At 62.3% G+C, this 23,517-nt stretch overlaps 1 protein-coding gene across 3 annotated transcripts in view; it reads right to left on the bottom strand.

The window, feature by feature from the left end:
- The window catches only part of COL18A1 (collagen type XVIII alpha 1 chain), an 84,748-nt gene extending 61,753 nt beyond the window's left edge, over positions 1-22,995 (bottom strand). Inside the window, exons 1-2 of one of the 3 annotated variants that reach the window (XM_057505383.1) lie at positions 22,759-22,995; positions 22,577-22,671 (exon numbers count right to left, since the gene is read on the bottom strand). In XM_057505383.1, coding sequence (XP_057361366.1) covers positions 22,577-22,671; positions 22,759-22,769 — 106 coding nt within the window. In that variant the 5' untranslated portion in view covers positions 22,770-22,995. Of the gene's footprint in view, positions 1-8,189; positions 8,329-22,576; positions 22,672-22,758 lie in introns of those variants that run through there. The other 2 variants (XM_057505392.1, XM_057505378.1) reach the window with 2 other exon arrangements.
- Positions 22,996-23,517: the final 522 nt, after the last annotated feature.

Here is a 23,517-nt window from a genome sequence, read left to right as displayed (position 1 = left end):
ATAAGTCATTAAAGTAAAAGGGGAGGTGTTGCCCTGTAGGAGCCTTTCTTGGGGTGGACTTAACCCAACACTTGGCCCAACTTGGGAGTCCAGTGGGCGGCCCGGGGCCATTCTGACTTGCAGAGTCCTTGCTCTCCACCCGGGGGTTGGTGAGTGAGCTTCAGGGGGTGGGGGTGGGGGTTAGGCGGGGGACGGGACAGCTCCCTCCCCAGGAGGCACCCTGGGCACCAGGCCACGTTCCTCACGGTGTGGAGCCGCAGGGGCGTGGAGAGGGGGCTTTCACCCCGGAGCCTGTGCGGCCCACCCAGCTCGGGAGCGCGGAGGCTGCGGGTGGAGCAGAGCCTCAGGCGCTGCCCCACTGTTTGGTCATGTGGCAGGCTGGCCCTTGGGCAAGCTCACAGGGGGTGCTTTGGGGGTCCCTTATCAGGACAAACTTAGTGGCACCCCACCCCCGTGCTCCCTTCCAGGGCCCGAGCCTCGGGCTCCAGGCCCCGCAGGGTGCCCCACACCCCGAGGCCACGCCCTCACTCCCTGTGGCCCTTGCTGGGTGCCTGCTCCCCTGAAACGTCACAGCAACAGGCTTGGACCAATGGGCTGAAGACAGAGAGGGGGGACCCCCAGGCCTTCCGTAAATGTCTCCCACCACGGACTCATCAGTCGGGATGGCCCTGCACGGACTTCCTCCTGGGTCCACTCCCCCGCCCGGGCCCCAGCTGCCCCCAGGCCTCCCTGCCCCTGCACCAGTCCTGGGCCTGCATCCAAACTGGTTTCCAGTGACCGACATGGAAGGCAGCAGAGAGCCTGGGTGGTGGGCTCCCTGGGGGTCTCGGGGAGAATTCTGTAGGGCTCAGAAACACACACAGCACAGCTACTGTGGCCCTGAGGAGGGCAATGTCTTCTGGGGCATCAGGAACCCCCATCAGAATGAGTCCCCCGGCCTCCACCCCCAGACCCATGGCTGCTGTGTGGGGTGGGTGCTGCCTGCCCGCTCCCTGGAAGGTGGGTCCCCACGGGACCCCCAGCACAGCCCCGCACACAGCAGGCACTCGGAGGTCTCTGTAGAGGTCTCCCACTGCCCTGGGAGGCGGGGGCGGGGAGCTCTGCTCTGCCTCAGGCCCCCCAGGCCTGTCTGACAGCCCAGATAAGCTGCTATGAATGGAATGTGACCTCCCCCTGGGATGTCAGCCCCCAGCCTTACAAATAAATCACCTGGAAGACAAATGACCCGGAGCCTGCTGTAGGGAGCAGTCAGGCACAGGTTATGGGGGCCAGTGGCAGGCACTGTGGGGCCCAGACAGTTCCTTTCGGTCCCTCTGCGTGGTCCCCACACTGTCCCACAGACCTGACAGGGTGACCTCACCAGCATGGCCTTCCACCCTGGCTTCCTGGGCTGGTCTCTCCCCACTGACAGCCTATTGATGAAAGGGCTGGGCTGGGGGCATCTGTCCGGCCATAAAAGGTCTCTGGTGTGGTCTTTGCCTAGAAAGAAAAGCAAACTCACCCAGACCTGAGGCTGAGGCAGCCTCATCTGCATTCCTGGGCCTCCAGAGGCCAAGGCAGCCACCCACCTCTTCCATCCCTCTGTGTTACTGGAACCAGGGTCACCAGGAGTGACCCCGAGCCTTCCCTGAGTGGGCCCAGCCCCCTCTTCTGCAGCTTACATCGGCAGCAGGGTAGGAGCCCAGGGCACCCCACAAGGAACCCCAGCCACAGAGCAGGTTTCTGCCTTGTTAATCATGTCCCTGCCTGCCCTGGGGGAGGGACCGTCCACCTGCTTGGACCTCAGAGAGTCCTGGGACATGGAAGGATGTGCACACACCTCCCCACTTTGTGGACACATGGTCCCCAGTCCCTGCACTGGCCAGGGGCCCTTCTGTGGCACCAGGAAGGTGGGCATCGGGCTGGGTCCGAGCAGTCCAGGGAGCCAGGCCCAGGTGCAGAGGGTCACAGCAGCTCACAGAGGCTGAGGGGTCCTGACGATGGGGAGATGGGCACGGCGGGAAGGGCCCCGGCAGTCTGTCTGCCGTGCAGAGCCACTGGCCATGGAAGGTCACTGCCCCCAGTGACCCGAAGCCTTAGCAGGCATTCCACACTCTCCCTGTCCCCTTCCTGCTCTCAGACACAGTTCCTTGTCACCTGGGTGCGTGCTTGTGGCTGGTTCACCAACTCAGCACTTCACACTAGAAGAGGATGCCTCCAGCCACACCACAGAGCAAAGAGAGAGGACAGCAGGGGCCCGGGCACTGGCCTGGGGTGCAGGGTGAGGCCTCCCGAGTTGCAGTCAGCGGTCAGTGAGCAAAGGGCAGGGAGGGCATGTGAATGAGGGTCACTCCGGAGCGCGGGCCTGCGAGCCAGAGGGTGTCCTGCTAACCTTCCCGCCCAGGCACCTCCTCCCACGGCAATCACCCTTCCACTGGCGGGCTGCCTCTGTGATGGCTGAGAGAACCATGTCTCTCTGTCCTTGCCTCCCAACCAAGCTCTTGCCTTGAGCCTCAGGAAGGCTGAGCAGGAAGCTGCCTGCACGTATCTCTATAGGACATGCAGGAGGACAGTGCTTGGATACAGCCCAGGGCTGTTTTTATAGGAACTACAGGCCCTAGTCCAGAAGCGTTTCAGTCACATAAGAAATGTTCATAAGTCAAAGAATCAACAACGGAGTATTACTCAGCCATGAAAAGGACTGAAGCTCAGCAATGTGGGTGAACCTGAGAAACTTCACGCTCAGTGAGAAGCGCCAGCACTGCAGGATTCCATCAGTATGAAATACCCAGACAGGCAGATACAGAGACACGACTAGAGCAGTGGTCGGGTCCTGGGACAGGGCAGGGTTCCCGTGATGAGAATATTCTGGAACTAGACAGTGATGGTGGCTGTATAACATCGTGACGCACCAAATGTTACTGAAATGTCCACTTTTAAGCAGTTAATTGTACACTGTGTGAATTTCACCCCAATAAAACAGCTAAGGAATCTGACTGTTCCCCACCTACAGAAGAAAGAGCATGTGGCCCTCATGGGAACTGCTCATGGTGTGTCTGGGAGTCTGCCGGCCTCACGGCCTGGGCCCTGGCCATGCCTGGCCACAGCCTGCACCCCGTGGGCCAAGGGCAGCCCACCTTCCTCGAAGGCTGGCCAGCCTATCTGGGTGGCTGCCCCACCCTGCAGCATGTTCACAGTGTGGGATCTCCATCACCCAGATGCTCCTCCAGCCCTGTGGGTACCACAGCTCAGAACCCACCCAGCAAGGAGAGACACACCCTCGAAGAAACTCACGGAGGGACAGCAGGGGGCAATCAGGGTGGCAGCATGGGGGAGGCAGGGTGGGCACATCTGCCTGCCTGGCCTGGTGTCCCCTGGCTCTGGGATGATGCCAGGAAGCAGCCTTTGCCATGCAGGAGCTGGCACTGCCCGGAGGCTCCCAGGGCCAGGAGTTGATGCATCATTAGTCAGGCCTGAGCTCATCACCCAGGTGCCAGCCTGCATTCCTGAGGCCTCGGCCTCGCCCCTCTGCCCGCTCCGTCAGCCCCACAGCACCTGGAACAGGCCCAGCCTCCCTGAGCTGACTACCAGCCAGTCAGAGTGAACTGCCTGGGGAGACCAAAATCTGGGCCCAGAACCAGGGGCTCAGGGCTGTCCAACCCCACTGTCCAGTGAAGGACAGAGGGCAAAGCAGGTGCAGTCAGCATGGCAGCATGCCCAGATGCTCCAGAGGGACCCCACATGTGGGCGGGCAGGTGAGGTCACAGCCAGGACAGAAAGGAATAGGAGGGGCCTGCCTGGAGGAGGCAGTGCCCAGCCACGGGTTCCATGCCCTCACCAAGCACTGGCCCGGCCAGCACCAGGCAGGCTCAGGGGGTCTAGGTGGCACCAGGTGGCAGTCAGGCCAGGGGTCACAGGAAGCCCCTTGCCCAGAAGTGAGTGAGGGTGACAGGCAGACAGGGGTCCATGGCATGGGGGAGAAGGTTGTGTCCAAGTTGGAAGGAGGGACCAGCGGGGAAGGGAAGGGGACACTGGTGTAAAAGTTCTGGTGAGATGCAGGCCAGCAAGGGAGGGGTGTCAGAGAACCACAGGCCAGGCTGCCCACCACCTCTTGAGTGAGGTGTTTTTGCTGACCAGCCCCTCACAGATGCTCCATAGAAAGCCTGGTTTAAAACACACGTACATACTTGCACATGCACACATACCCGTGCATGCACACCCCCACACATGCACACATGCCCATGCATGCACACACACACACATGCACACACACATGCACCCCACCCACCCCCACACCCGTGCATACATCTGTGCACACACGCCCACACACCCACACATGCAACCACACACAGCCACACATGCCCATGGATGCACACACATGTATGTGCACAGATGCCCACACCCATGCACACACACATCTGTGCACACACGCCCATGCACCCACACACCCCCACATACACACACCCATGAACCCACATACAGCCCCACACACACACGTCTGTGCACACACACAAGCACAGGCACAGTCTTTGGAAAGAGGTCACGTGTGAGTAGGGACATTCTGTCCTTGCAGCACCCGCTGGCAGTAGGACTTAGACGCCCACGTGTCACATGACCAAACATCACACCATTGCCTGTGCTCAGCCCCAAGCTACGTAGAGAAGCTCCGACAGCTCCTGAGATGGGCATATTCTCACTCTGCAGCAGGCAGGGGCCCCGGCAACAGAGGACATGGAGGAGGAAGGGCAGGGAGGCGCCCCTGAGCAGGTGGGTACCTGCAGGGGGAGGGTGCTTCCGAGCTTCTGAGCCAGGGAGCAAGGCAGTGTGGCCAACGAATCCACAGCAGAACCTCCAATCCAGGGATGCCCGAGCTGTCACCAAGGGATACTGCATCCTGACTGGCAGGCGGAGTCCACAGGTAAAGGGAGGGCACACAGCCTCACAATCTGGGGCCAGAAGCCCCTGTTCCAGACACTGGCACGCTTTCAGGCACTGTCAACAGTGGCCCTGTGTATTCCCAAATCCAGCCGGGAAATGCAGGCCCCTGTGCACAGACAGGAAGCAGCCCCCCAGGCTGAGCCCCAGCCATCTCAGAGCACTGACCCCTTCAGCAGGGACCAGGCACAGATACCCCCGAGGGGACGGCTCCTGCCCCAGGCAGCTGTCACAAACACTCAGGTAGCAGGACCCCGGGCAGGGACAGAGGGAGTGTGCACACACCGCCATGTCTTCAGAGCTACAGCGCATCGGTCACCTAGGAGCCTCCACCAGCAAGCCCTGCTGGCCAACAGGGTGCACAGGTACCCTTGCTGCTCCTGGGGCACTGGTGGGGCTCCCCTGGAGTCCAGGCGTTGTGAGAGCCACTGGCTGCCCCAGCATGCCCTTTCTGACATGGTCCTAGGCCTGACCAAGCAGGTCCCTATGTGCCTGGTTCTGGCCTTCAGCAGGAAAGGGCACCTCAAACCCTGCTGTGACCACTAGGGTCCTCCCTCCAATCCACAGATTGGCCAGGCAGGGGGTAGCACATGGCTTCAGCCTCAGGGGGCCACAGGCGCCCTCACTGGAAACAAGGGTAGGGTCCGGTCCCCTCCTGGCCCCTTCCTTGGTGCCCAGGGCCATCTGACCCCCACCCAGCAGCCAGCTGAAGTTCACAACTGACTTTAGGAGGCCTTAGGGATCTTAGGGATCCCATCACCCACAAGGCAGCAGCCGAGAGGGGGAGCCCTCTGAAAGTAATGCACATGCCTTAGAAGGATGTGGTTCAGGGCACGCGGCTTAAACAGGGCACATGGCTGTTCTGGGCACAGGGGCGGGAGGCCAGAGAGTTAAGAGGGTCTCGCACCCAGCGCCTCCCCAAGTCGGCCCACAGTAAATCATGGATGGGCTGGGATGCAGAGCTGCCATGGAGAGCAGGCAGCAGACCCACACCCACACAGGCATCCTCCAGCCCTGCTGCCTGCACTTGGCAGGGGGGATGTGAGCTCTGACGGACGGCGATGCCCGCATGCCCTCCTTCCCTCTCTCTCCCTCACCGGTGTTACTGGGGTTTAAACCAAGTAGAACTAAGCTCACTTCAAAACACAGCCGCTTCCTGCAGGGTCCTGGGAGGAGCCCTGGGCCCCCCAGATCTGTTCGTAAAGCCAGGTGCCCTCCTGGATCACGGGGGAGCATGGGGTCCCCTCAGGAGGGGTGTTTCCTTTCCAGAACCCCGAGTTCCCACAGACAAGGAGCCTGGGAGGCAGGACACATGGAAGGGACATTCCAGCTGCAGAAACAGGGGTCCCTGGGGCTGGCTCCTGCACAGACCGAGCCCCCACATTTGCCAACCCTGCCCTGCCCTTCACAGGGCACCCCAGGCACTGTGGGGGTGCCAATAAAGTGCATGATGCTGACAAGAGAAAAATCAGGCTGAAAAAACAGGAAGCCACAGAGCCAACCACCAGACGGGGGACCTGCTGGGAAGATCTGTGGGCCAGAACTGAACATTTTAGACCCTCCCCAACTGACCATGAACCGAAGCAAGCGGCCATGGCCTCTGGCATCTGGGGAAAGGTTCGGTTTTACCCTTGTGGCTTTAATCAGCATGGAGCATGTGGACCTGCTGGTGCCGCTCAGCCCGATGGTCTCCAGGCCAGCCCTGGGCCCTCAGGACACCCGTGAACTGCACAGCACTGTGAGCCTGGGCCACCCAAGCCACCCCCTCTAAGGTCTCACTGTGACACTGAGGTTCCCAGGGGGCCTTAGGCTGCCCAAGTGTGGGCCAGTGGCATGACACCCTCCAGGGGACACCTGGTGCTGCCTGAGGTGGCTGAGATGGTCCTGAGGCAGGAGGGGACATCGGCCTCAGTGGGGGCCTGGCCTAGTCTGCAGGGTGGACTCCTGGGCAGTGGGCTGTCAGGAGCTTCAGGGCCAAGGCACCCCAGGGGAACAGCATTTCAGGAGCTGCAGGCAAGCATGGTGCCCATGATTCCAAACTGCAGGTGGGAGCATGGGAATCCCCCTGTGCTCTGATCTCAGGGCCACAGGATGCACCGCAAGCCAGTGTTGGGGAGTCCACCAGCAACAGCTGCGGGCCTCAGGTCTGAGCCTCTCTCCTGACCCCAAAGGCCAGCTCCCAGACCCCAGGGGCTGTCCACCAGCGCTCAGCTTGTCAGACTCATGGCCTGTGGGCTCCCTGGCATGGAGACCAGGGAGCAGACCTTCTGCAGCCCACTTGGGGCTCCTGGTGCTCTGCCTTAGATTACAAACCAAAATGCTGAGCCAAGTGTCCCAGCTGGGACCTGGGAGCTGGGCCACCGCCCGCAGGGACGGCGCTGCAGTCTGGTCCTGAGACAACCAGGCAGTGGCTACTCGGGGGCACAGAGCCAGCGGGAAGGCACCGGCCTGCCTGGGCACAGGTCCTCTGGGAGAAGACAAAGCTGTCCCTCCAAATGGCAGGGCAAAGCCGAGAGCTCATGCGCGAGCATGTGCGGGTGTGAGCAGGTGTGCGTGTGTGCACAGGTGCACAAATGAGTGCACAAGCACAAGGGTATGAGTGTATGTGTGAGCACTGTGACTATATATGAGGGTGTGAGCATGTCTAAATGTGTGTGTGCATGTGAGTGGAGCGTGTGAACATGTGTGTGATCATATGAGAGTGTGGGTTGAGACTATGTGCAAGCAGTGTGAGGGGGTGTGCACATATGTACGTGGACGTGTGTGAGTGCGTGGTGCACATGTGTGGGTAGGTGTGAGTGTGTACAAGTGTGAGCACATGTAAACATGTGCATGGGAACAGGAGGGTGCTGGGGGTGAGGGTCACCCCCAAGCTGGGAATGAGAGGAGTGGGGGCTCAGCACACATGCCTACCCATGTGGGACCCCAGCTGCCCAGGATCCAAAGGCACAGGGGTCACTCAGCAGATGCGCTTGCTGCCCCCTGTAGAGCAGGTCCCTGGCCGCCTACCCCACCACCCATCTGGCTGCCTAATTCCTGGGAGCTGGCAGGGTTCCCAAACAAGGACATCACCTGTGTTGGCACAGAGACACACCCTGCTGACCACCCCTACGCCCGCCCATACAGCCCTCGCAGGCAGGAGTCGGAGGGCCTGCGGAAGGGCTGGACGGAGGCTGGAGTCTTCTAGTCAAAGGAACAGCACGATAGGCCAAGTAGAAGACACTCAAGCCTCTCCTGAGCCATTTTAAAATATTTGAACTGCAAATTACTCTCACCTTTAAAGACTGGAGGGGGCTGGCAGACACAGGCCAGAAGCTGCAGCTCAGATCTGCACAGGTGCACTGGAGTGACACCAAACTGCCTTGGGTTCTGGAAGGACGGCAGGCGAGCAGCATGCATCCCGCAAACACCCCTCACCCCACCTCCCGGACCCCTAGGGCTGCCCAGGCGCAGAGCGGCACAGAGCAGGACAGAGCAGGACCAGTGGAAGTGTGCCGGGGCCCATCACCGGACTGAGGCTCCCGAAAAGCAGACGTCAGGAGGGTCCTGCCGGCGGCCCGGGAGTCCACCGCACGAGTGGGCACTGGGGTTCTCTGTCGCTGCAGTTTCCGGTCCTGGTATGGTCTGCACTCCCATGTCCCTCTGCCAGGCTTGCCTCCTCCCTCCTCCCCTGTGGCTGTTGCGGTCCCCACTCGGGCTCAGCGCCTCTCAGTGCCCTGCTCCCGGGTGCAGCCGCATCAGGTCCCGGGGCCTTGGCACAGATCTCAAGCCTGCAAGGGTCCTCATCCTGTGTCCCTGAACTTCAGCAGTGGGTCACTTTGCAAGGGGCACTGGACACATGGCACGATTTAAAATCTTTGTAAGGAGTGGCAGCAGGCTGCAAGCACTTCCCAGGACGAAGCCCGGTCTTGCCTGGAGCCCGTCTGCTGTCCATCTGTCCTTGAGGAGCGTGAAGAGCAGAAGCCAGTGTGGGCTCCGTCAGAGGACCTGTTGGGAGCAGCAGGGGGGCCTGTCTGCTGGCTGGGGTTGGGGGGTGGCCTCTGCAGCAGTGCCCTGCCCATCCTTCTAGGTAAAAGGCAGGAATGAGTGGCACTCAGCCCTCCACAGCTTCCAGCTCACCCCTCCCCTGAGCCCCGCCAGCCCTTGGGCCCTTCTCCCCTCAAGTCCTGCCCCCAGGGGCCTATCTCTTGGTGGTCAGCATGAGGGCAGCTGGCCTTCCCTGCCCACACCCCACCACTGGCCCGAGAAGATTCCGGACAGCTGGAGGAGTGGGGACCCCCAGTCTTGCCTGGACCTCAGGGAAGGCCAGCCCCCTGCCGGCCACAGTCCTGCTGCCAGGATACAGGCCAAGGAAGAAACGCAGCCACACAGGATCGGCGTCCAGACAGAGTGCCCTTCCCCCTTCACAGATATAATTGGGACCCCAGCCAGCCAGTGCCATGAGCTGGTGGCACGGGTGAGGGAGGGGGCTGCGCACAGTGCCTCATGGGGACCCTCCCTGGCCAGAGGCCATCCACTGCCTGCTCCTGGGGCCCGTGAGCCACAGGCAGGCACAGGGGGCTTTCACCCAGGGGGCCCAGCCAGAGGGGCTCCCCTTGCCCCGAGCTGCCAGATGGGCACCCTGTCCCGGGCTCAGAGGCCGGTCCAGCCATCTCTGTCACCTCCTGCCCCCAGGGGGCAGGGGTTGTGGGGGCCTGACAGCATGTGAGAGCTTGTCGCCAGCACTCAGCCTGGCCTGGGTATTGTGCTGTTTATGTCCAGTTTCATTTTTCTCCAGAAGCTGCTTTTTAATTCTCTTTGCCCATAAGAGCATCTGAACAGCTCTCTTATTTGAGTCAGAACCACCCAGACCCAGGTCCCAGGCCTCATAACAGATTACGACTCGTATTTGAAATCTGGAGATATTCAGTGTGGTGCCCAGGGTCACCTACCCGGGGGGAACTGCAGGGGCAGGGGAGGCACAGCACGTCTGTTCCGAGGTCCTGCACTGTCGGGTCACAGAAGCCAACTGTGCATCCCTGCTGGGCGCACAGAACTTTACACGAGGAAATTGTTTTAAGTATCATGAGAATGGCACGACACAGCCCGGCTGGACCTGTCCCTAAACACGGTGCCCAGGGAGGGCTCTAAGAGGGCTGGCCCCGGCCTTCAGGACCAACCTTTGACACTTATCTGCTGAGAGACTCCAGCGCATGCTGGAAAATAAAGTCGGCACCCAGTGTGGCTGTGAGCACTCCCAGGGCACCGATGGGGGTGGGCACTGGCCCCAGCCTCACGTTCCGGCAGCCGCGGTCCCACCACAGGTGCCCCCCAAAACTTCACGTTTGCCAGTGGTCCCAGGAAGAGCACAGGCCACTGAGGGCTGGCCCTGTCCCCTCAATATCACCTCCGCACAGAGGGAAGCTGGGGGGTTTGGGTGGCATGTCCTCACCGTCTCACATGGAAGACAGTAAGCCAGTCCATGCCACTGAAGGGCCACACCTGCAAGGCTCGGGCAGGGGGACACGGTGCCCCAACTGCTGCGGGGGGCGATTTCTCAGCATCCAGGCAGGGCCATGTCGGTCACAAACGGAGCTCCATGTATGCTGGCACCTCGGGCACCTCGGATCCCAGGTGGGAGGCCAGGCTCAGGACACTGAGGCCAGAGCAGGGAGACAGCTGAGGCCAGGGGTGACGTACCTGAGACCCCAGGCAAGGCGAAAGCCAGCCACCCAGCAGCCTAGGGCGTCAGGGGACAGGGTGGGCAGCACCGGCCCTCAGGGCTTAGGTGGGCAACACTGGATGGGAGTGTTACACCGTGTGAGGAAGGGACTGTAGGGGGTGGGCAGGCTGAAACCTGGTGGTGATTCTCTTCCTGTCTGGGCTGCTCCCAGGGCCTGGTGGTGGCCCCACGGCAGGGGAACTTCCAGCTGAGGACAAACACCCTGGCCCCATAGGAGGATCCATGCACCACAGAAAAGCCCCGCGCCACATGTGTCTGGGTTGTAAAGACGGTTATAAAGACAAAGATGGCCAGACAGGCAGTGGGTCACAGGTGTGGTGAGGAGGCCCCAGAGCCCGAGCAGCTGCCTGCCGAGGTTTGGAGCCAGGGGTCCCACGTCCGCGCAGAGGACAATGCACAATGTCCACGGCCCCCCAACTCAAGGCCGTGCGCCTGCACACTGGGGTCCCTTTCCTCTATTCATGATAGCGGGCTGCGCTTACGAGACGCACACAAGCGTGAATGTGTGGGCTGCCCTTCCCGGCTCCCGGCTCATGTCAGTCCTGGCCAGGCGGCAGGATTCCCCAGGCACGCGGCAGTCACTGTGCCATGCACAGGGCAAGCAGACCTGGGAGGCAGAGGGTGGGCGTGCAGCGGGCAGGTGGGCAGAAAACCAGCAGGCACCGCATGGCATGTCCCGCAGTGGCCCCGACTCCAGGCTCTGTGACACTCTGAGGTGGGGCAGCCACAGGAGGCGTGAGGGGACGGCAGGCAGGCAGGCACGAGCCCCCAGTGGGGGGACAGTGCCCGAGGGAGACCCCACACCCCAGCCCCCTCCCCAGCATGCGGTGGTCGGTCAGCAGCTGCGGGAGAGGAAGATGAGCTGCACACCACAGTCACAGGGTTAGGGACAGGGGCATGATGGGGGGCCCCTTGGGGGCAGGAGGGGTCTCCCTGGCCTGCTCCCGCCCCCATGCCCATGGCCCTCCACCTCACTCCCCAGCAACGGGAGCCCATGACAGACTGGGCTGCACACCCCTTGGATTCCCCCTGCCCCGTGACCAGCCTGGGGAAAGGGCAAGCCCCTTGCCCGGCAGCCCTTTGCTAGGGCTCCTGCAGAGAGAAGGGGATGCTGCCGAGATCCAGCCACGCAGCTGTGCTGCTCACGGAGGCCACTGGCCAGTCCTACGACGTCATACCGGTACAGCCATTACCAGAGAAAATCACACTTGTCAGCCAGGAAGATGGGGGCCAGACGAGGAAACCGAGGCAGGAGACCATCTGTTGGGTGGGCGGGGAAGCCCAGCCGACTCCAGTCTGGTGCGCAGTGTGGCTGCAGCCTCGCACTTCAACAACTAAGAGATTGCTTTCCAACTAGTTAGGGTTCGGAGCCAGTTCAACTTGTTTCAGACTGAAAGTGTGAGGCCATAATCTGGGACTGCACAGGGTGGCCAGGCTACAGAGGAGGGCCTCACAGCTCCGGTCATCAGGTCTTGCCCCAAGGCCCTGGGTCTCCAATGTTGAGCAGAGAAATGCCGCTCTGTACCCCCTCCAGAGCCCTGGCTGCTCCTTCCCTGGATGGAGCCCAGGGAGGCCTGTCCGATTCCCAGAGCCAGGGGGTGGGGATGGGACCAAACTCCGCATTCCATATCCCAAGAGGTGATGGGTGCAGCCCTGTAGCCCCTCACCAACAGCAGGCAGCCCCCTGACTGCACCTCACTCCCCCCTGCCCGTGGCCAGCCAGGCTGAGCCCGTGGACAGCTAGGCCTGGCAGGAAGTTGGCTGGACCCATGGCCAACTGCCAGCCAGTCATACCTTGTTTCTGCCACACACGTGCGCCCCCAGGAAAGGCCCCGGTGCTGGACTGCAGGTCAAAGTGCCAGTACACAGAGGCACACAGATGATGCCATGGACCAGCAGCAAGGGCCTGCCTTGCTGACGGGCCCGAGGGCTCAGTCCGGGCACAGCTCCCCGCCACCCCAGTCACGCGGGCCTGTCACAGCTCTGCAGGACCGTGGGCATGCCACGCTGGCCCGCCAGCCAAACATCAGAGCTCACATCTCAGCATCCACTCAGCTTCTCATCACAAAGTCTTTCCACAGCACACAGGGTGCCGGCCTGATAGGCATTTCTGGAAACCTCACTCCCCACAATGGAACAGAGCAGGTCGATGTCTGCCCTTGCGGATGACAGGGCAACAACATGCATGTGGCTCTGGAGGGCCCAGCAGCCATGGGGCCCAGAGAGGCCCCCATGAGTGGCGACTGGCAGCTGACAGTACTGCACCCAAATGGGGCACTGTGTGGGCATCTGGATGCCCTGCTGCCCCCAGCTGCCCCAGCCACAGCTTCCCTGCCCCGTTCAGGCTCCCACTGTCCACATGCACTGTGGCCCAGGACAGTCCCTCAGCCAGGCATTCCCCAGCCCAGCCCGTGTGCCCAAGCCCCTGCTCTCCCTGGGGCACGGGGAGGTCACTCTAGGGTCTGAGGTCCCTCTGAGCTCTGGAAGGCTCCTAGCATGAGCCCACCTTACCTCAGGGGCAAGCCTGCCCAGCGTGCCAGGTGTGTCAGACTGGAAGGCACAGGCCGTCAGGAGCCTAGGGGTCAGGAAGGATGCCCCAGAGACCCCACACAGGTTGGGGGCCAAGGCCTCAGAACCACCCAGAGGCTTCACACCCACAGGAAACAGCACACGGCCAGTGGGAGGCCTCCATGGCCACCACAACCCTACCCGGCCAGCTGGGGGACACGTGCAGCCTGCCCTGTGGCTGCCGCGGGGAAGTGCCCCAAAGGCAGCGTGAGCTGACCCTCTCGGACCTGGAGGCTGAAGTCACCATCAGGTGTCCCAGTACTGGGCCCCTTCCGGAAGCTCTGTGGAGAGCCCACCACCTTGGCATAGCTATTCCACATGCCACCAGCATCCCTGGCTCACGGTCCCTCCCCACCTCATGGCCATGGCGGCCCCTCTCCCTGCTCTGCGCCCGCTGCCATGGCTCCCCTTTCTGACATGACCCTGACCCGCCTGTCCACCATCTCCCAAGCAGGACCCTGGGACTGCATGGAGGGCCCCCATGATGACCCAGGTCGCTTCCCCAGCTCAACAGACTTGATCAGACCTGCCACATTCTGCTCGCCACGGGTGGCAGCACAGTGCCTCCCAACAGGACCCAGATGCCTTGGGGCTGCCACCTGGCCGACCCCACACAAGCCTAAGTAAGGCCCTTCTGTGCAGATCCTTAAGTGTGGGGGGCGTCTGGATGCCAGCCCGCTGTCTGCCCTCCCGCTGGCGGGCAGAGCAGTGTGCTCCCCTCTGGGAAGCAGACCCACAGCCAGCTGGCCCTTAAGCTTCTGCACCCACTGTCCACTGGGGCCTGGGCGGGACCCACAGAGGGTAGCCCAGGCCTGTGGAAGGTGTCAGCTTTCCCCGTTTGGGTGCAGGTGGGCGCTTTCCTTGGTCTGGTTTCCAAACCCCCATGGAATTCTTATTTTCACAATATAAGGTCATGAACAGCAACCAGAACCTCACAGGTTCTGAATAAGTCCCCAGGGGCGGAGGCTCATTTCAGCCAGAAAGCAGGAATGTCCCTGCCGCCCCAAGAGGCCTGGTGACCCTGGAAGCAGGTGGGTCCCCCTCAGAGCCACATGGAGACAAGGACCCAAGGCAATCAGAGACCCCTCCTGCTGGACCGTGATCCCACAGCACAGCAGGGTCAGCCTGGAGGCCTGGGGGGCGCGCAGGAGGGCCGGGGGCCCCAGAGATGCGCCTGGACTCAGAGGGCCTCCCTCCTGCTCCCAGAGGCACGAGGCTCAGGGGCAGGGTGGTCAGCACCAGGTGCCAGCCTGCTTGGGGCGGCAGGAAGCTGTGCAGCTGAAATAAGTATTTACTAGGAAAGCCTCTCCCAGCTCTACAGACGGGCGGGTGGGAGCACCTCCGCCACCCCCCTGGAGCCGGAGCCCCTCCCTCCCGTCCGGGGCACTTCCTAGGGACCCAAGAGCCAGGAGGTGTCCAGCCAGGCCTGCAGGGCGGCCTCTGGTGGCCCTGGTGGGGGCAGCACTGGAGGGGACCCCACGGGCCTCAGGGCCCAGGGGAGGCGGAGGGGCCCTGGAGGTGGGTGCAGGTGGGGATGGCGGCACCTTGCCTTCTTTCAGCTAGAAGGTGAAGGGACAGATGGCAGAAAGGGACCCGAACCTCTGAGCTCTCCCCAGGCGGCCCCACATCAGGCTGAAGATCACGAAGCACAGACCGGCCTGTTCACTGGACACAGTTTGCTTGCTCACCAGCTGTGAGCGAACAGGAGCCCAGTGCCCCCAACAGCCTCCTGGAATCTCTGCTGAGAATTTCTAAAAGCACAGCAGCTCCAACAAGCAGAGGCAGGTCAGTGCCCACCGGAACTGTGGGCAGGAGTGACCGCACCGCACCAGCCAGGCCACTGGGACCACGTGGAGCACAGGGGCCAGTGGGCGGCTCTGTCCGGCGTGAGTGATGGTCCAGCAGGCACAGCCCAGCGCCAAGAAGGAACACAGAACCACGCTTGCTGTGTGGACCCACGCCGAGCCCACCCCCCCAGCACCCGCTGCCCGAAGGCTGTGTGGGAGCCATCCCCAGAGCCTAGTCAGGGGTCACCAGGACACATCCCAGGAGGCCAATGTGTGACCTGTGCTCTCTGCGGGAATACCCCGTCAAATCCCACAGTGCTGTGTGCCCATGAGGAGCCACTGTCCCCCATTTCACAGATCATAGACAGAGCACAGAGAGGGTGAGTAACCTGCCCGAGGCCACACAGCACTCAGGGGCAGAGCTGGAGTTAAAACCTGGAGCCTGGGCTCTCAACCTTCACAGCAGATGAGGTCGCATCTGTGAACATGAAGTGGACGGCCAGGCTGCCTACCAGCTGTCATTTCCCCGTTTAGCAACTCCACAACTATTTTCTGCTGCACCCCTACAGAGGCAGAGTAAAGAGGACGACCATCAGCAGGGGGCACAGGGCCCCTCCCCACGCGAGGGCTCACCGCCTTGTGCCCCGTTATGCACAGAGCCTCTGCTGCCCCGGGCCAGCCCCTGCAGACAGCAGAGCCCTGGCCATGTTCGCTGAGCCATGCTCCTCACGCGGGTCCCTCCTCCGAAGGCACAGGCCGTACACATGAAGCACCAAACAACTCCACACTCAAGGACCGACCACAGACTATGAAAATGTACAAAATGTGTCACTCCAGAGCTGACACCACAAATGGACAGCCGCTGGTGGGGAGACTCCCACCAGCAGAGTGGGGGCCGAAGCAGGGAGGAGCACCATGGCCAGATGGACGTCCCCCACTAGCCACGGACGCTCAGGACACAGAGGCCCAAGTGGCATTTGCCATTCACCAATGCAGCAAGATAGTCAGGGTGGGTGCCTGCCCCAGGGGCCTGGCCCGGGCAGGAAGCTGTGTATGAATGAACGCTGTCTGTCTGGAGGGGTGCCCTCCCTCTGGCCAGTCCCCAGCAGCCCCACGCTGGCCTTGGGGGTCCCAGATGAGGAGCGTGGGAACACAAAGCCCTAACTGGGCCCCAGGCCCCACAGCAGGCGCACTGCCCACCTGAGACACCCATCTCCCCCCTTCACTTGTCCTCCGGTACCCCTGTGCCAGGGCCTCACCGCCACGTCCCTTCCTGTGTCTCGGGCAGGCCGGGCGCCTTGCACACAGAAGATGCTCAAAATGTATACAAGAAAGAAAGAGTGAATTGATGCCCGAATGACAGAGAGGCCAGTGGCCGGGCTCGCCACCAGAGGCCCAGCATGGTGACCAGCATGCCTCACCACCCCTGCCTCCCAGCCCCGGACCAGCCAGGGGTGGAAGTAAGGCCACTAGGAGCCCTCACTGATGCCAGCGCCTGACCCCACGGCCCTGACCCCACACCTCTTCTGCCCCAGCTTGGAAACCTTACAGACACTGGCTCCATGGGGTCAACTGGTCCAAGAAGGCAAGGCCACCCCCGCTGGTCCTCTTTGTCCCCAGGCCCACCCTGCCGCAGGCCCACTGGTGGGCTGGGTCTCTGCCCGCTAGCCAGTCTGCCACCCCCTCCTGCCATGTCCTTGTCCTCCTGGAAGCACAGGGCAGGCCAAGCTCTTCCCTCCTGGCACTATCAGAGCGCATCGTGTGGTTCCTTCTAAAATGAAGGCCTTGGTTGTCTGAATGGACACAAGTCTCCCTTCGGCCCAGAGGCCCCAGGGTGTCTGGATTTGGGCCCTTGAAGAGGCATGGCCAGCCTCGGGGTCCTGAGTTGCTGGACAGACCAAAGAGTGGGGGAGCCCCGGAGAGGGGGGCTCACTGCAGCAGGGGCTGCCGGGTGCTGGCAACCTGCTACTCAGACATGCCCTCCTGGCCGCCTCCACACCGGCTCTGGTCACCCCGAGACAGGAGGGTGCCTCGTGTTCACTGAGAACAGCCCGTGCTAGCAGGCTCTTTGCAGGCAGGAGCCCCAGCTGCCGAAGCCTGGAGCCATCTGGAAGATTCCTAAGCTTGGATTCAAAACCAGGAGGCCTCACCGTGGCTACTCTTGAATCTGCTCAAAGGTGGGGTGAAAAATGTAAAAACAGGCACTTCAGACCAAACGGAGAGACTGGAACGCAGGCGACTCTCCCAGGTCCCTGCAGGCTCCCAGTCAACGGCATGCGGTCCCCCAGGTCTGGATCCAGGCTCTGCCGCTCTCCCTGTCACCGAGCTCTCTTGCCATGGTCCCCACCTGTCACCTCGCCATCCTGCCCTGGAGCCTTGGGCTCTGCTCTGATGTCTTCCAGGGAGAAGCCCTGCAGAGGTCAGCCCGACCCCACGACCAGTTCTGGTGTCAGCTGGAAGCAGCTCTGGCCCTTGCCCGCCACAGAGCCTCCCGTCTTCCAAAAAGCAGGGACAGCTGGGAGCCCCACCAGTCACCTGACTCGGCCACAGGCCCTCCCCTGTCCTGCCTCGGCACGGGCGCTCAGCCGGGAAGTGACCCTGTGTGCCAGCACAGAATTCCAGAAAGATGCACGGGCGTGCGAACAGCCTCCTTCCTGGGGCTGTCACTGAAGACAGCCAGAGAGGCCGGCTGGGGCTTGCCTGTGCCGGAGGTGCCGGGGAGGCAGGACGCGCCCCTGCAGGCGCGGTGGTGGGGTGCAGACACTGCCCTGTAGCCTCCAGATGTCAGCTGACTCAGCGGCACATCCGCACTCTTGGGCTCCTCTAACAGCCTCTCCGCAGGCACCCACACCCACCTGGGGGCCAGCAGTGCGCCTCGTCCCTGCCCACGCAGGGGACCAGAATGGGAAAGCTGTCTCCAGCAGGGCATCCTGTCCCCTTGAGCAACATGACAGACGGTGTGGACAATGTGTGGCTCAAGACAGATGTGTGGTAGTGAGAAGATACAATGTGTGGCACAAGGATAAGGGCACCTGCGGCTCACAGCCCCAGGGAGGGAGCTACTCCCACCCGGGCCAGGGAGGGACACCGGCAGTGAGACAGGCGTGGGGCAGGGGCAGGCAGAGCGCCGAGCCTCTGTGGCCTCCAGCTACCCCTAATGCTGGCTCCTTCCCCACCAGGAGGGAGCCCATGGGCCTGGTCATTCTTGGGAAGGCACCAGGGCCTGGCAGAGGGCCAGTCTCAGACCCTGAATCATCAGGGATGGGAGGCTGTGGGGTCCAGAGGCGCCATCTGACCCAGCCAGGCAGGCAGACCACACCGTGAGTTTCCCCCTACTGCTCTTTCCCTCTGGGCTCTGGCTATCAGAATACACCAAGTTTCATCATATAAGCTTGACAAACACATATTTTAATTTTCCCAACATTTTACCCCTCCCTGCCACCAGCACCAAGTTTTGGGGCATTTTACGTGACAGGGCTTGTGATGTCCACCTTCCACCCTGCTGATGTCGGAAACATCGGACAGTTGGTGCTAGGCCGGCGGTGGGCCTGGAAGAGGACACTGTGGATACCAGTGAACCCAAAGCCTCCCAGTGAAGAGGCCAGATGAGAGTGTGCCCTCTGCGACCCAGTCCTCCTGGGTGGCCATACGTTGACCAGAGCTGCACTGGGCATGTGCCACAGGGTGGCTGCCAGTGCCCCGTGGACACAGCCGGCCTGGGGGCTGCTTGTCAGCACAGCTGCAGCCAGGCCAGTTTGCCAGCGCCACACTGCATCTAGCCCCTGAGTGCCGGCGGGAGTCAGCCCTGGTCCCAGAGGCCACCCCTCCGTGACTGGCCCTTCACACCACGAGGAGAGGTGGCTCGCTGCACATCAGATCAGAAGGCTGGGCTTGGCCCCATTCCTTCCCTCCCCGGCAGTGAGGCTCTGCCAGGGTGGACTAGGGTTCTGTACGGGCACCCACTACCAGGCCTGGAGTGGCTCAGTGTGCCCTGACCTCGGAGAGCCTGATGAAGCGCCTGGCAGGTGGGAAGCCAACGCCTTCCTGAGGAAGGGGTAGCTGGGCTCCCCCACCCTGGACAGACAGCTGAGCGGAGGACTCCCTCACCATGCTGCGCATGGGCTGCCACTCAGGCCCAGGCCCCACAGATTGCCCTCTGCTGCCCTGGAGCTGTTTGGGGCAGTGTTACTGCCCACACCAGAAGGAAGGGCTGGCACCCCATACAGGGCCCCTCCAGCTCTCCCAAGGGCCCAGGGAACAATATCTTTCCAACAATCCTGATGAAGAGAGAACAAGAGAGATGACACTTTCGGCAGAGAGAGGAGTATGTGCATGCTTGTGCACCAGTGTGTGCACATGAGTGCAGGTGTGTGCATTTGCGCACACCCGTGTGTATGTGTGTGCATATACCAATGTGTGCATGAGTGCAGGTGTATGCACGTGTGTATGCATGTGCACACGTGTGCACATCAGCTTGTGTGTATTGTGTATGTGTGTGTACATTTGTGCATGTACATGTGCACACACACTAGTTCGTGTGCATGAGTGTGGGTGTGTGTACATGCACATTTATGCATGTGCATGTGTGTGCATGCCTGTGCACATCTGCACCAGTGTATGCACCAGTATGCACACGTGTGTGTGGTGTGCATATGCAGTGCATTTATGCATGTATCTGCATGTGCACAGGTGTGTGCAACAGTGTGAGCATGTGTGTGCATTTGCACATGTGTTTGTGTGTGTGCATGTGTGTGCATGCACAGACATGTGTCTGAATGTGCACACATATATTCTTCAAAGTGAGGTGGGGGAGGCGGGGCAGGGCTCTGGCCCCACACCTCATGCATATCTTGGATGGGGTATCACTCCTTCTAGGTTTTTTCCTTGCATAGGACTTTCCCCTCTTCTCCTTCCTTTAAAGGAAAACAGGAGTACCCTGAAAAACAAGTTTTGCTGAAATTCAAAACTATCTTCTGAGGTCCCTCACTGGAGCCCTGAAGACTCCCCAGTGAGGGAGTCCGGGCGGCGGCTCACCCAGAGGAAGGCTGGCCTTGGACCGGAGCTTTCCCTCCTGCTTTGGTGCCGTGTCCCCCGGGAGGGCAGACACCCACAGGGGTCCAGGCCGATCCCTGCAGGCCCCCAGAGGGAGTGCAGGTGAGGGGCAGGGATCCCAGCATCCAGCCGTGGGTGGCCCAGAGACTTGAAGTCACTGGGGCCTTGTGCCAACTGATGGGCGGTGGGACATCCTATGGTGAGATGGGGAGGGACACATAGGCCTGGGGGTGGGGGCAGCTGATAGCCTGATGCCATGGTCACTCGTGGAGAGGCCAGGGACTTGATGAGGAGACCAGCTCCAAACGCCGCCCAGTGTGGGCCGTCCTCCTTGGCTCTGACACTTAAAAGACACCTCCTAGGGTCCAATGGACACTTTAGGGCATGTGAAAGCACATACGTCCCCCTGGGAAAGGGGGCCTGTGGGCAGCACTGAGCCCCTGAGGTCATAAGCCTGCTCAGCACATGGTCCCGCCAGGTTTCCAGCTATGGGGCAAATGCACAAAATGCCATCTAAGAGCATCAAAATCACAGGGACCAACCCTTAGACAAAACAGCCAGACTTTTTCTTTGGAGGTCAAGTGCAACACAGACAGACATAGAAAAATGCATCATTTTTGGTTCAGAAGAAATACACAAGTCATCAAACTGGGCCTCAAGCCTTTAATTCCAAAAGGTGACTTTAAGTGTTTCTTGAAGAACTTGAGCCCCTGCTAAGTCAGGATTTCACACACAGTAGCTCTTCTCCAAGGTCACCTACTGGAGGCAGTTATGTCAAGGGGGCTTGGCTGGAACCCGTGCTCTGGTTGAGCCTACTCCCCAGGCCTGGACAGGGAAGGGGTGTCCCACCTTCCCAGAGGACAGACGGGGCCGCCCCCACCGCAGCCACACTGTGGGACAGAAAATACCCCCTACCAAGTCCAGATCCACTGGAGCACTGCTTAGACCTTACGATCTCATCTCAGCAGAGCTCCCTGACATACTTTGTTTCCCACTCCACGGCAAAGGCCAGAGCCCTTGGCCTCCTGTCTCGGTCACACAGCTCCATGAGCGGGACTGGCCACTCCAGGGTCTTCATTTTTCTCTTCCTCAAGTGATTATCAAAGAGGCTTCAGGCTTGCAAATCCCTGGCCCTGCAGCCCCGGCCTGGGCCTGTGAGCATCTGGGTCCAGTGGGCACTGTCACCCTCTGTGCAGCTGCCTGCAGGACGGCCCCTGAAGCTGTGATCAACAGCCACGAGTGGCCTTGGGCATCAGTACGAACCCAGCAGACCACAGCCCCTGTGATGACAAACATGCTCCCTAAATGCCCCCTGGAGTTAACACAAATAACGGGGGAATTATCTGCTACTGGACAGACAGGTGTTTTCAGCACATCTGTTTACGAGATACTTTTTAAAAATGTCTGTGATACTATTTAACCTGGTGACTAAGCCAATTGGAAACAATGAAACAAATTATTGTTTCTACCCCTCCAGTTCTGTGCCTCCTTCCTGGCCAACTGTGGGGAGCAGGTGACCAGTCAACACGCTCCTATTTTCACTTCAGTGGGAGGACAGGACGCCTGAGAGGAGTGTCCTGGACAGCGTTCTATTTCCACCTGTCATAAGACCCCTGGCGCTTCTGGGGCAGGGGTCCCCCTGGGCCTGACGTGCCCCCACCTCCTGCAGCCTTTGTTGGGCATACTGGGAAGAGGGCCTGCCCCGCCGCGTGGCTGGGCCGGGGCCCCAGAAGACGGGGGTAAGGGACGTTTCACCGCCCTGGGCGGCGTTCCCGCGGCACACTCTGAGGTCCACGCGGGAAGGCCGCGCGTGCCCCCCAGCAGCGGCTCGAGCATTGTTCTCCAGCAGCTCGGCCGCATCAAAGGGGACCGCGCGCAACCCGACACCGCGGCGGGCGCAGGGACAGAGGCCTGGCGGCGGGGCGGCGCACAAAGGCGGGCCCTGGGGATCCTCGGCCGCTTTTGCCTCAACAGGTTGGACACGAAACGACGGCGTCCGCACTGCACCGTCTGTCCGGAGACTGGCCGGGCCCCGCGCTCGGACCTCCTGGGCCTGAAGGGCGACCCGCTGCGGTCGCTCCTGCGCCCAGAGGAACCAGGCCGGTGACGGCGACACAGGGCCGACGTCTGCGAACCACCGCGCGTGAACGGCCGCAGCCACGACCGAGCCCCGGGCCTCGGCTGGCCTCCGACCGGCAGCGCAGTCCACCGAGCGCACCAACTTCCCCACGGAGTCGCTCAAGTTTGGTCACGACCAGAAGGGCTCCAGGCGCGCACCGCCCGCTCCCGGCCCAGCCGCTCTCGGGTCCGCAGCGCGCCGAGGTGGCGCGAACCCCTGCCGCCGAAGAATGAATGGCCGTTGCGGGACACTCGGGTAGCATGGCCCAGGCCCGACCCTGTCCCCACCTTCGGGCCACCTGCGCGCGCGGGCAGGGCCGGGGCAGTGCCCGGGGCCGAAGCGGAGAAGGGCCGGGGACGCGGCCGCGAGGGGCGGGCCTGGGGCGCCAAGGTCGGCGACCCCGCCGGCTCTTACCTGGCTCCGCGGAGGCCGCGCCGACTCCGAGCAGCAGGGCCAGGGGCGCGAGCACGTCCAGGAGGCGCTGCCGCCGCGGCCACAGCCGGGGCCACCTGAGAGCGAGAGGCCACAGGTCAGGGCGCCGCGTGCCGCCCGCCCGCCCGCCTGCGCGACCCCGCGGCCCCGCGCAGAGCCCGCACCTCGGCGCCATGCTCGGCGGGCCGGACCGTCTGAGCCGCGGATGCTGCGCCCTCCGCCGCGGTGCGCCCGCTCGGCCCGCCGCGTTCCGGCCGCCGGGGACGAACAGGGTCCGGGCAGGGGCGGGGCGGTGGGCGGCCGGGGGCGGGCAGAGGGGCGGGCACAGGGTCGGATGCGCAGGGGCGGCTAGCAGCACCAGGACAAACCCGGCGCCGGCCGGGGCGCGGACCGGAACCGGGTCTTAGCACCCCCGCGCGGGAGCCGGGCTGTTTCCGTCCACCCCGTGCGGCCCGTGGGCTCCGGCTGCTCCCTCGGGCAAGGTCCGGCGGCGCGGAGTCCAGCCCGGCGGTTATCGGGAGGTGTCCTTGCGGCCCCAGGGCATCGGTCCTCAGGCCCCGAGCCGGGTGGGCGCAGCGGGGAGGCGGGCGTTCTGAACAAAGACTTTCCCCTCCAGGGAGCAGCGGATGGAAGAGGAGGCGGCTGGACTCGTCCGGCCCTGCCTCGTGGGCTCAGTGGCAGCTTCGTGGGGCCCCCCAGCCGCGCCACCGCCCTGGGGCGGGGAGCCCAGCATGGTCGCGCTCCCGCAGGCGCCTCCGGCCACCTCCCACAGCCGCTCCCGTGGGTGGGCCCTGCGCCCCACGAAGCCTCCGGTGGCCCAGCCGCGCCCCTGCGGGGCCAGTCCCCACTGTACAGAGGGGCGGGAGGGCAGTGAGAAGAGCAGCCCCCAGGTCCTGGCCAGGAGCGCCCCTCTGCCTGCCTGA

The sequence above is a fragment of the Manis pentadactyla genome, chromosome 1 (genome assembly GCF_030020395.1).
Source record: "Manis pentadactyla isolate mManPen7 chromosome 1, mManPen7.hap1, whole genome shotgun sequence".
In the NCBI taxonomy this organism is placed as follows: domain Eukaryota; kingdom Metazoa; phylum Chordata; class Mammalia; order Pholidota; family Manidae; genus Manis; species Manis pentadactyla.
This window is presented reverse-complemented; position numbering and strand designations above follow the sequence as displayed.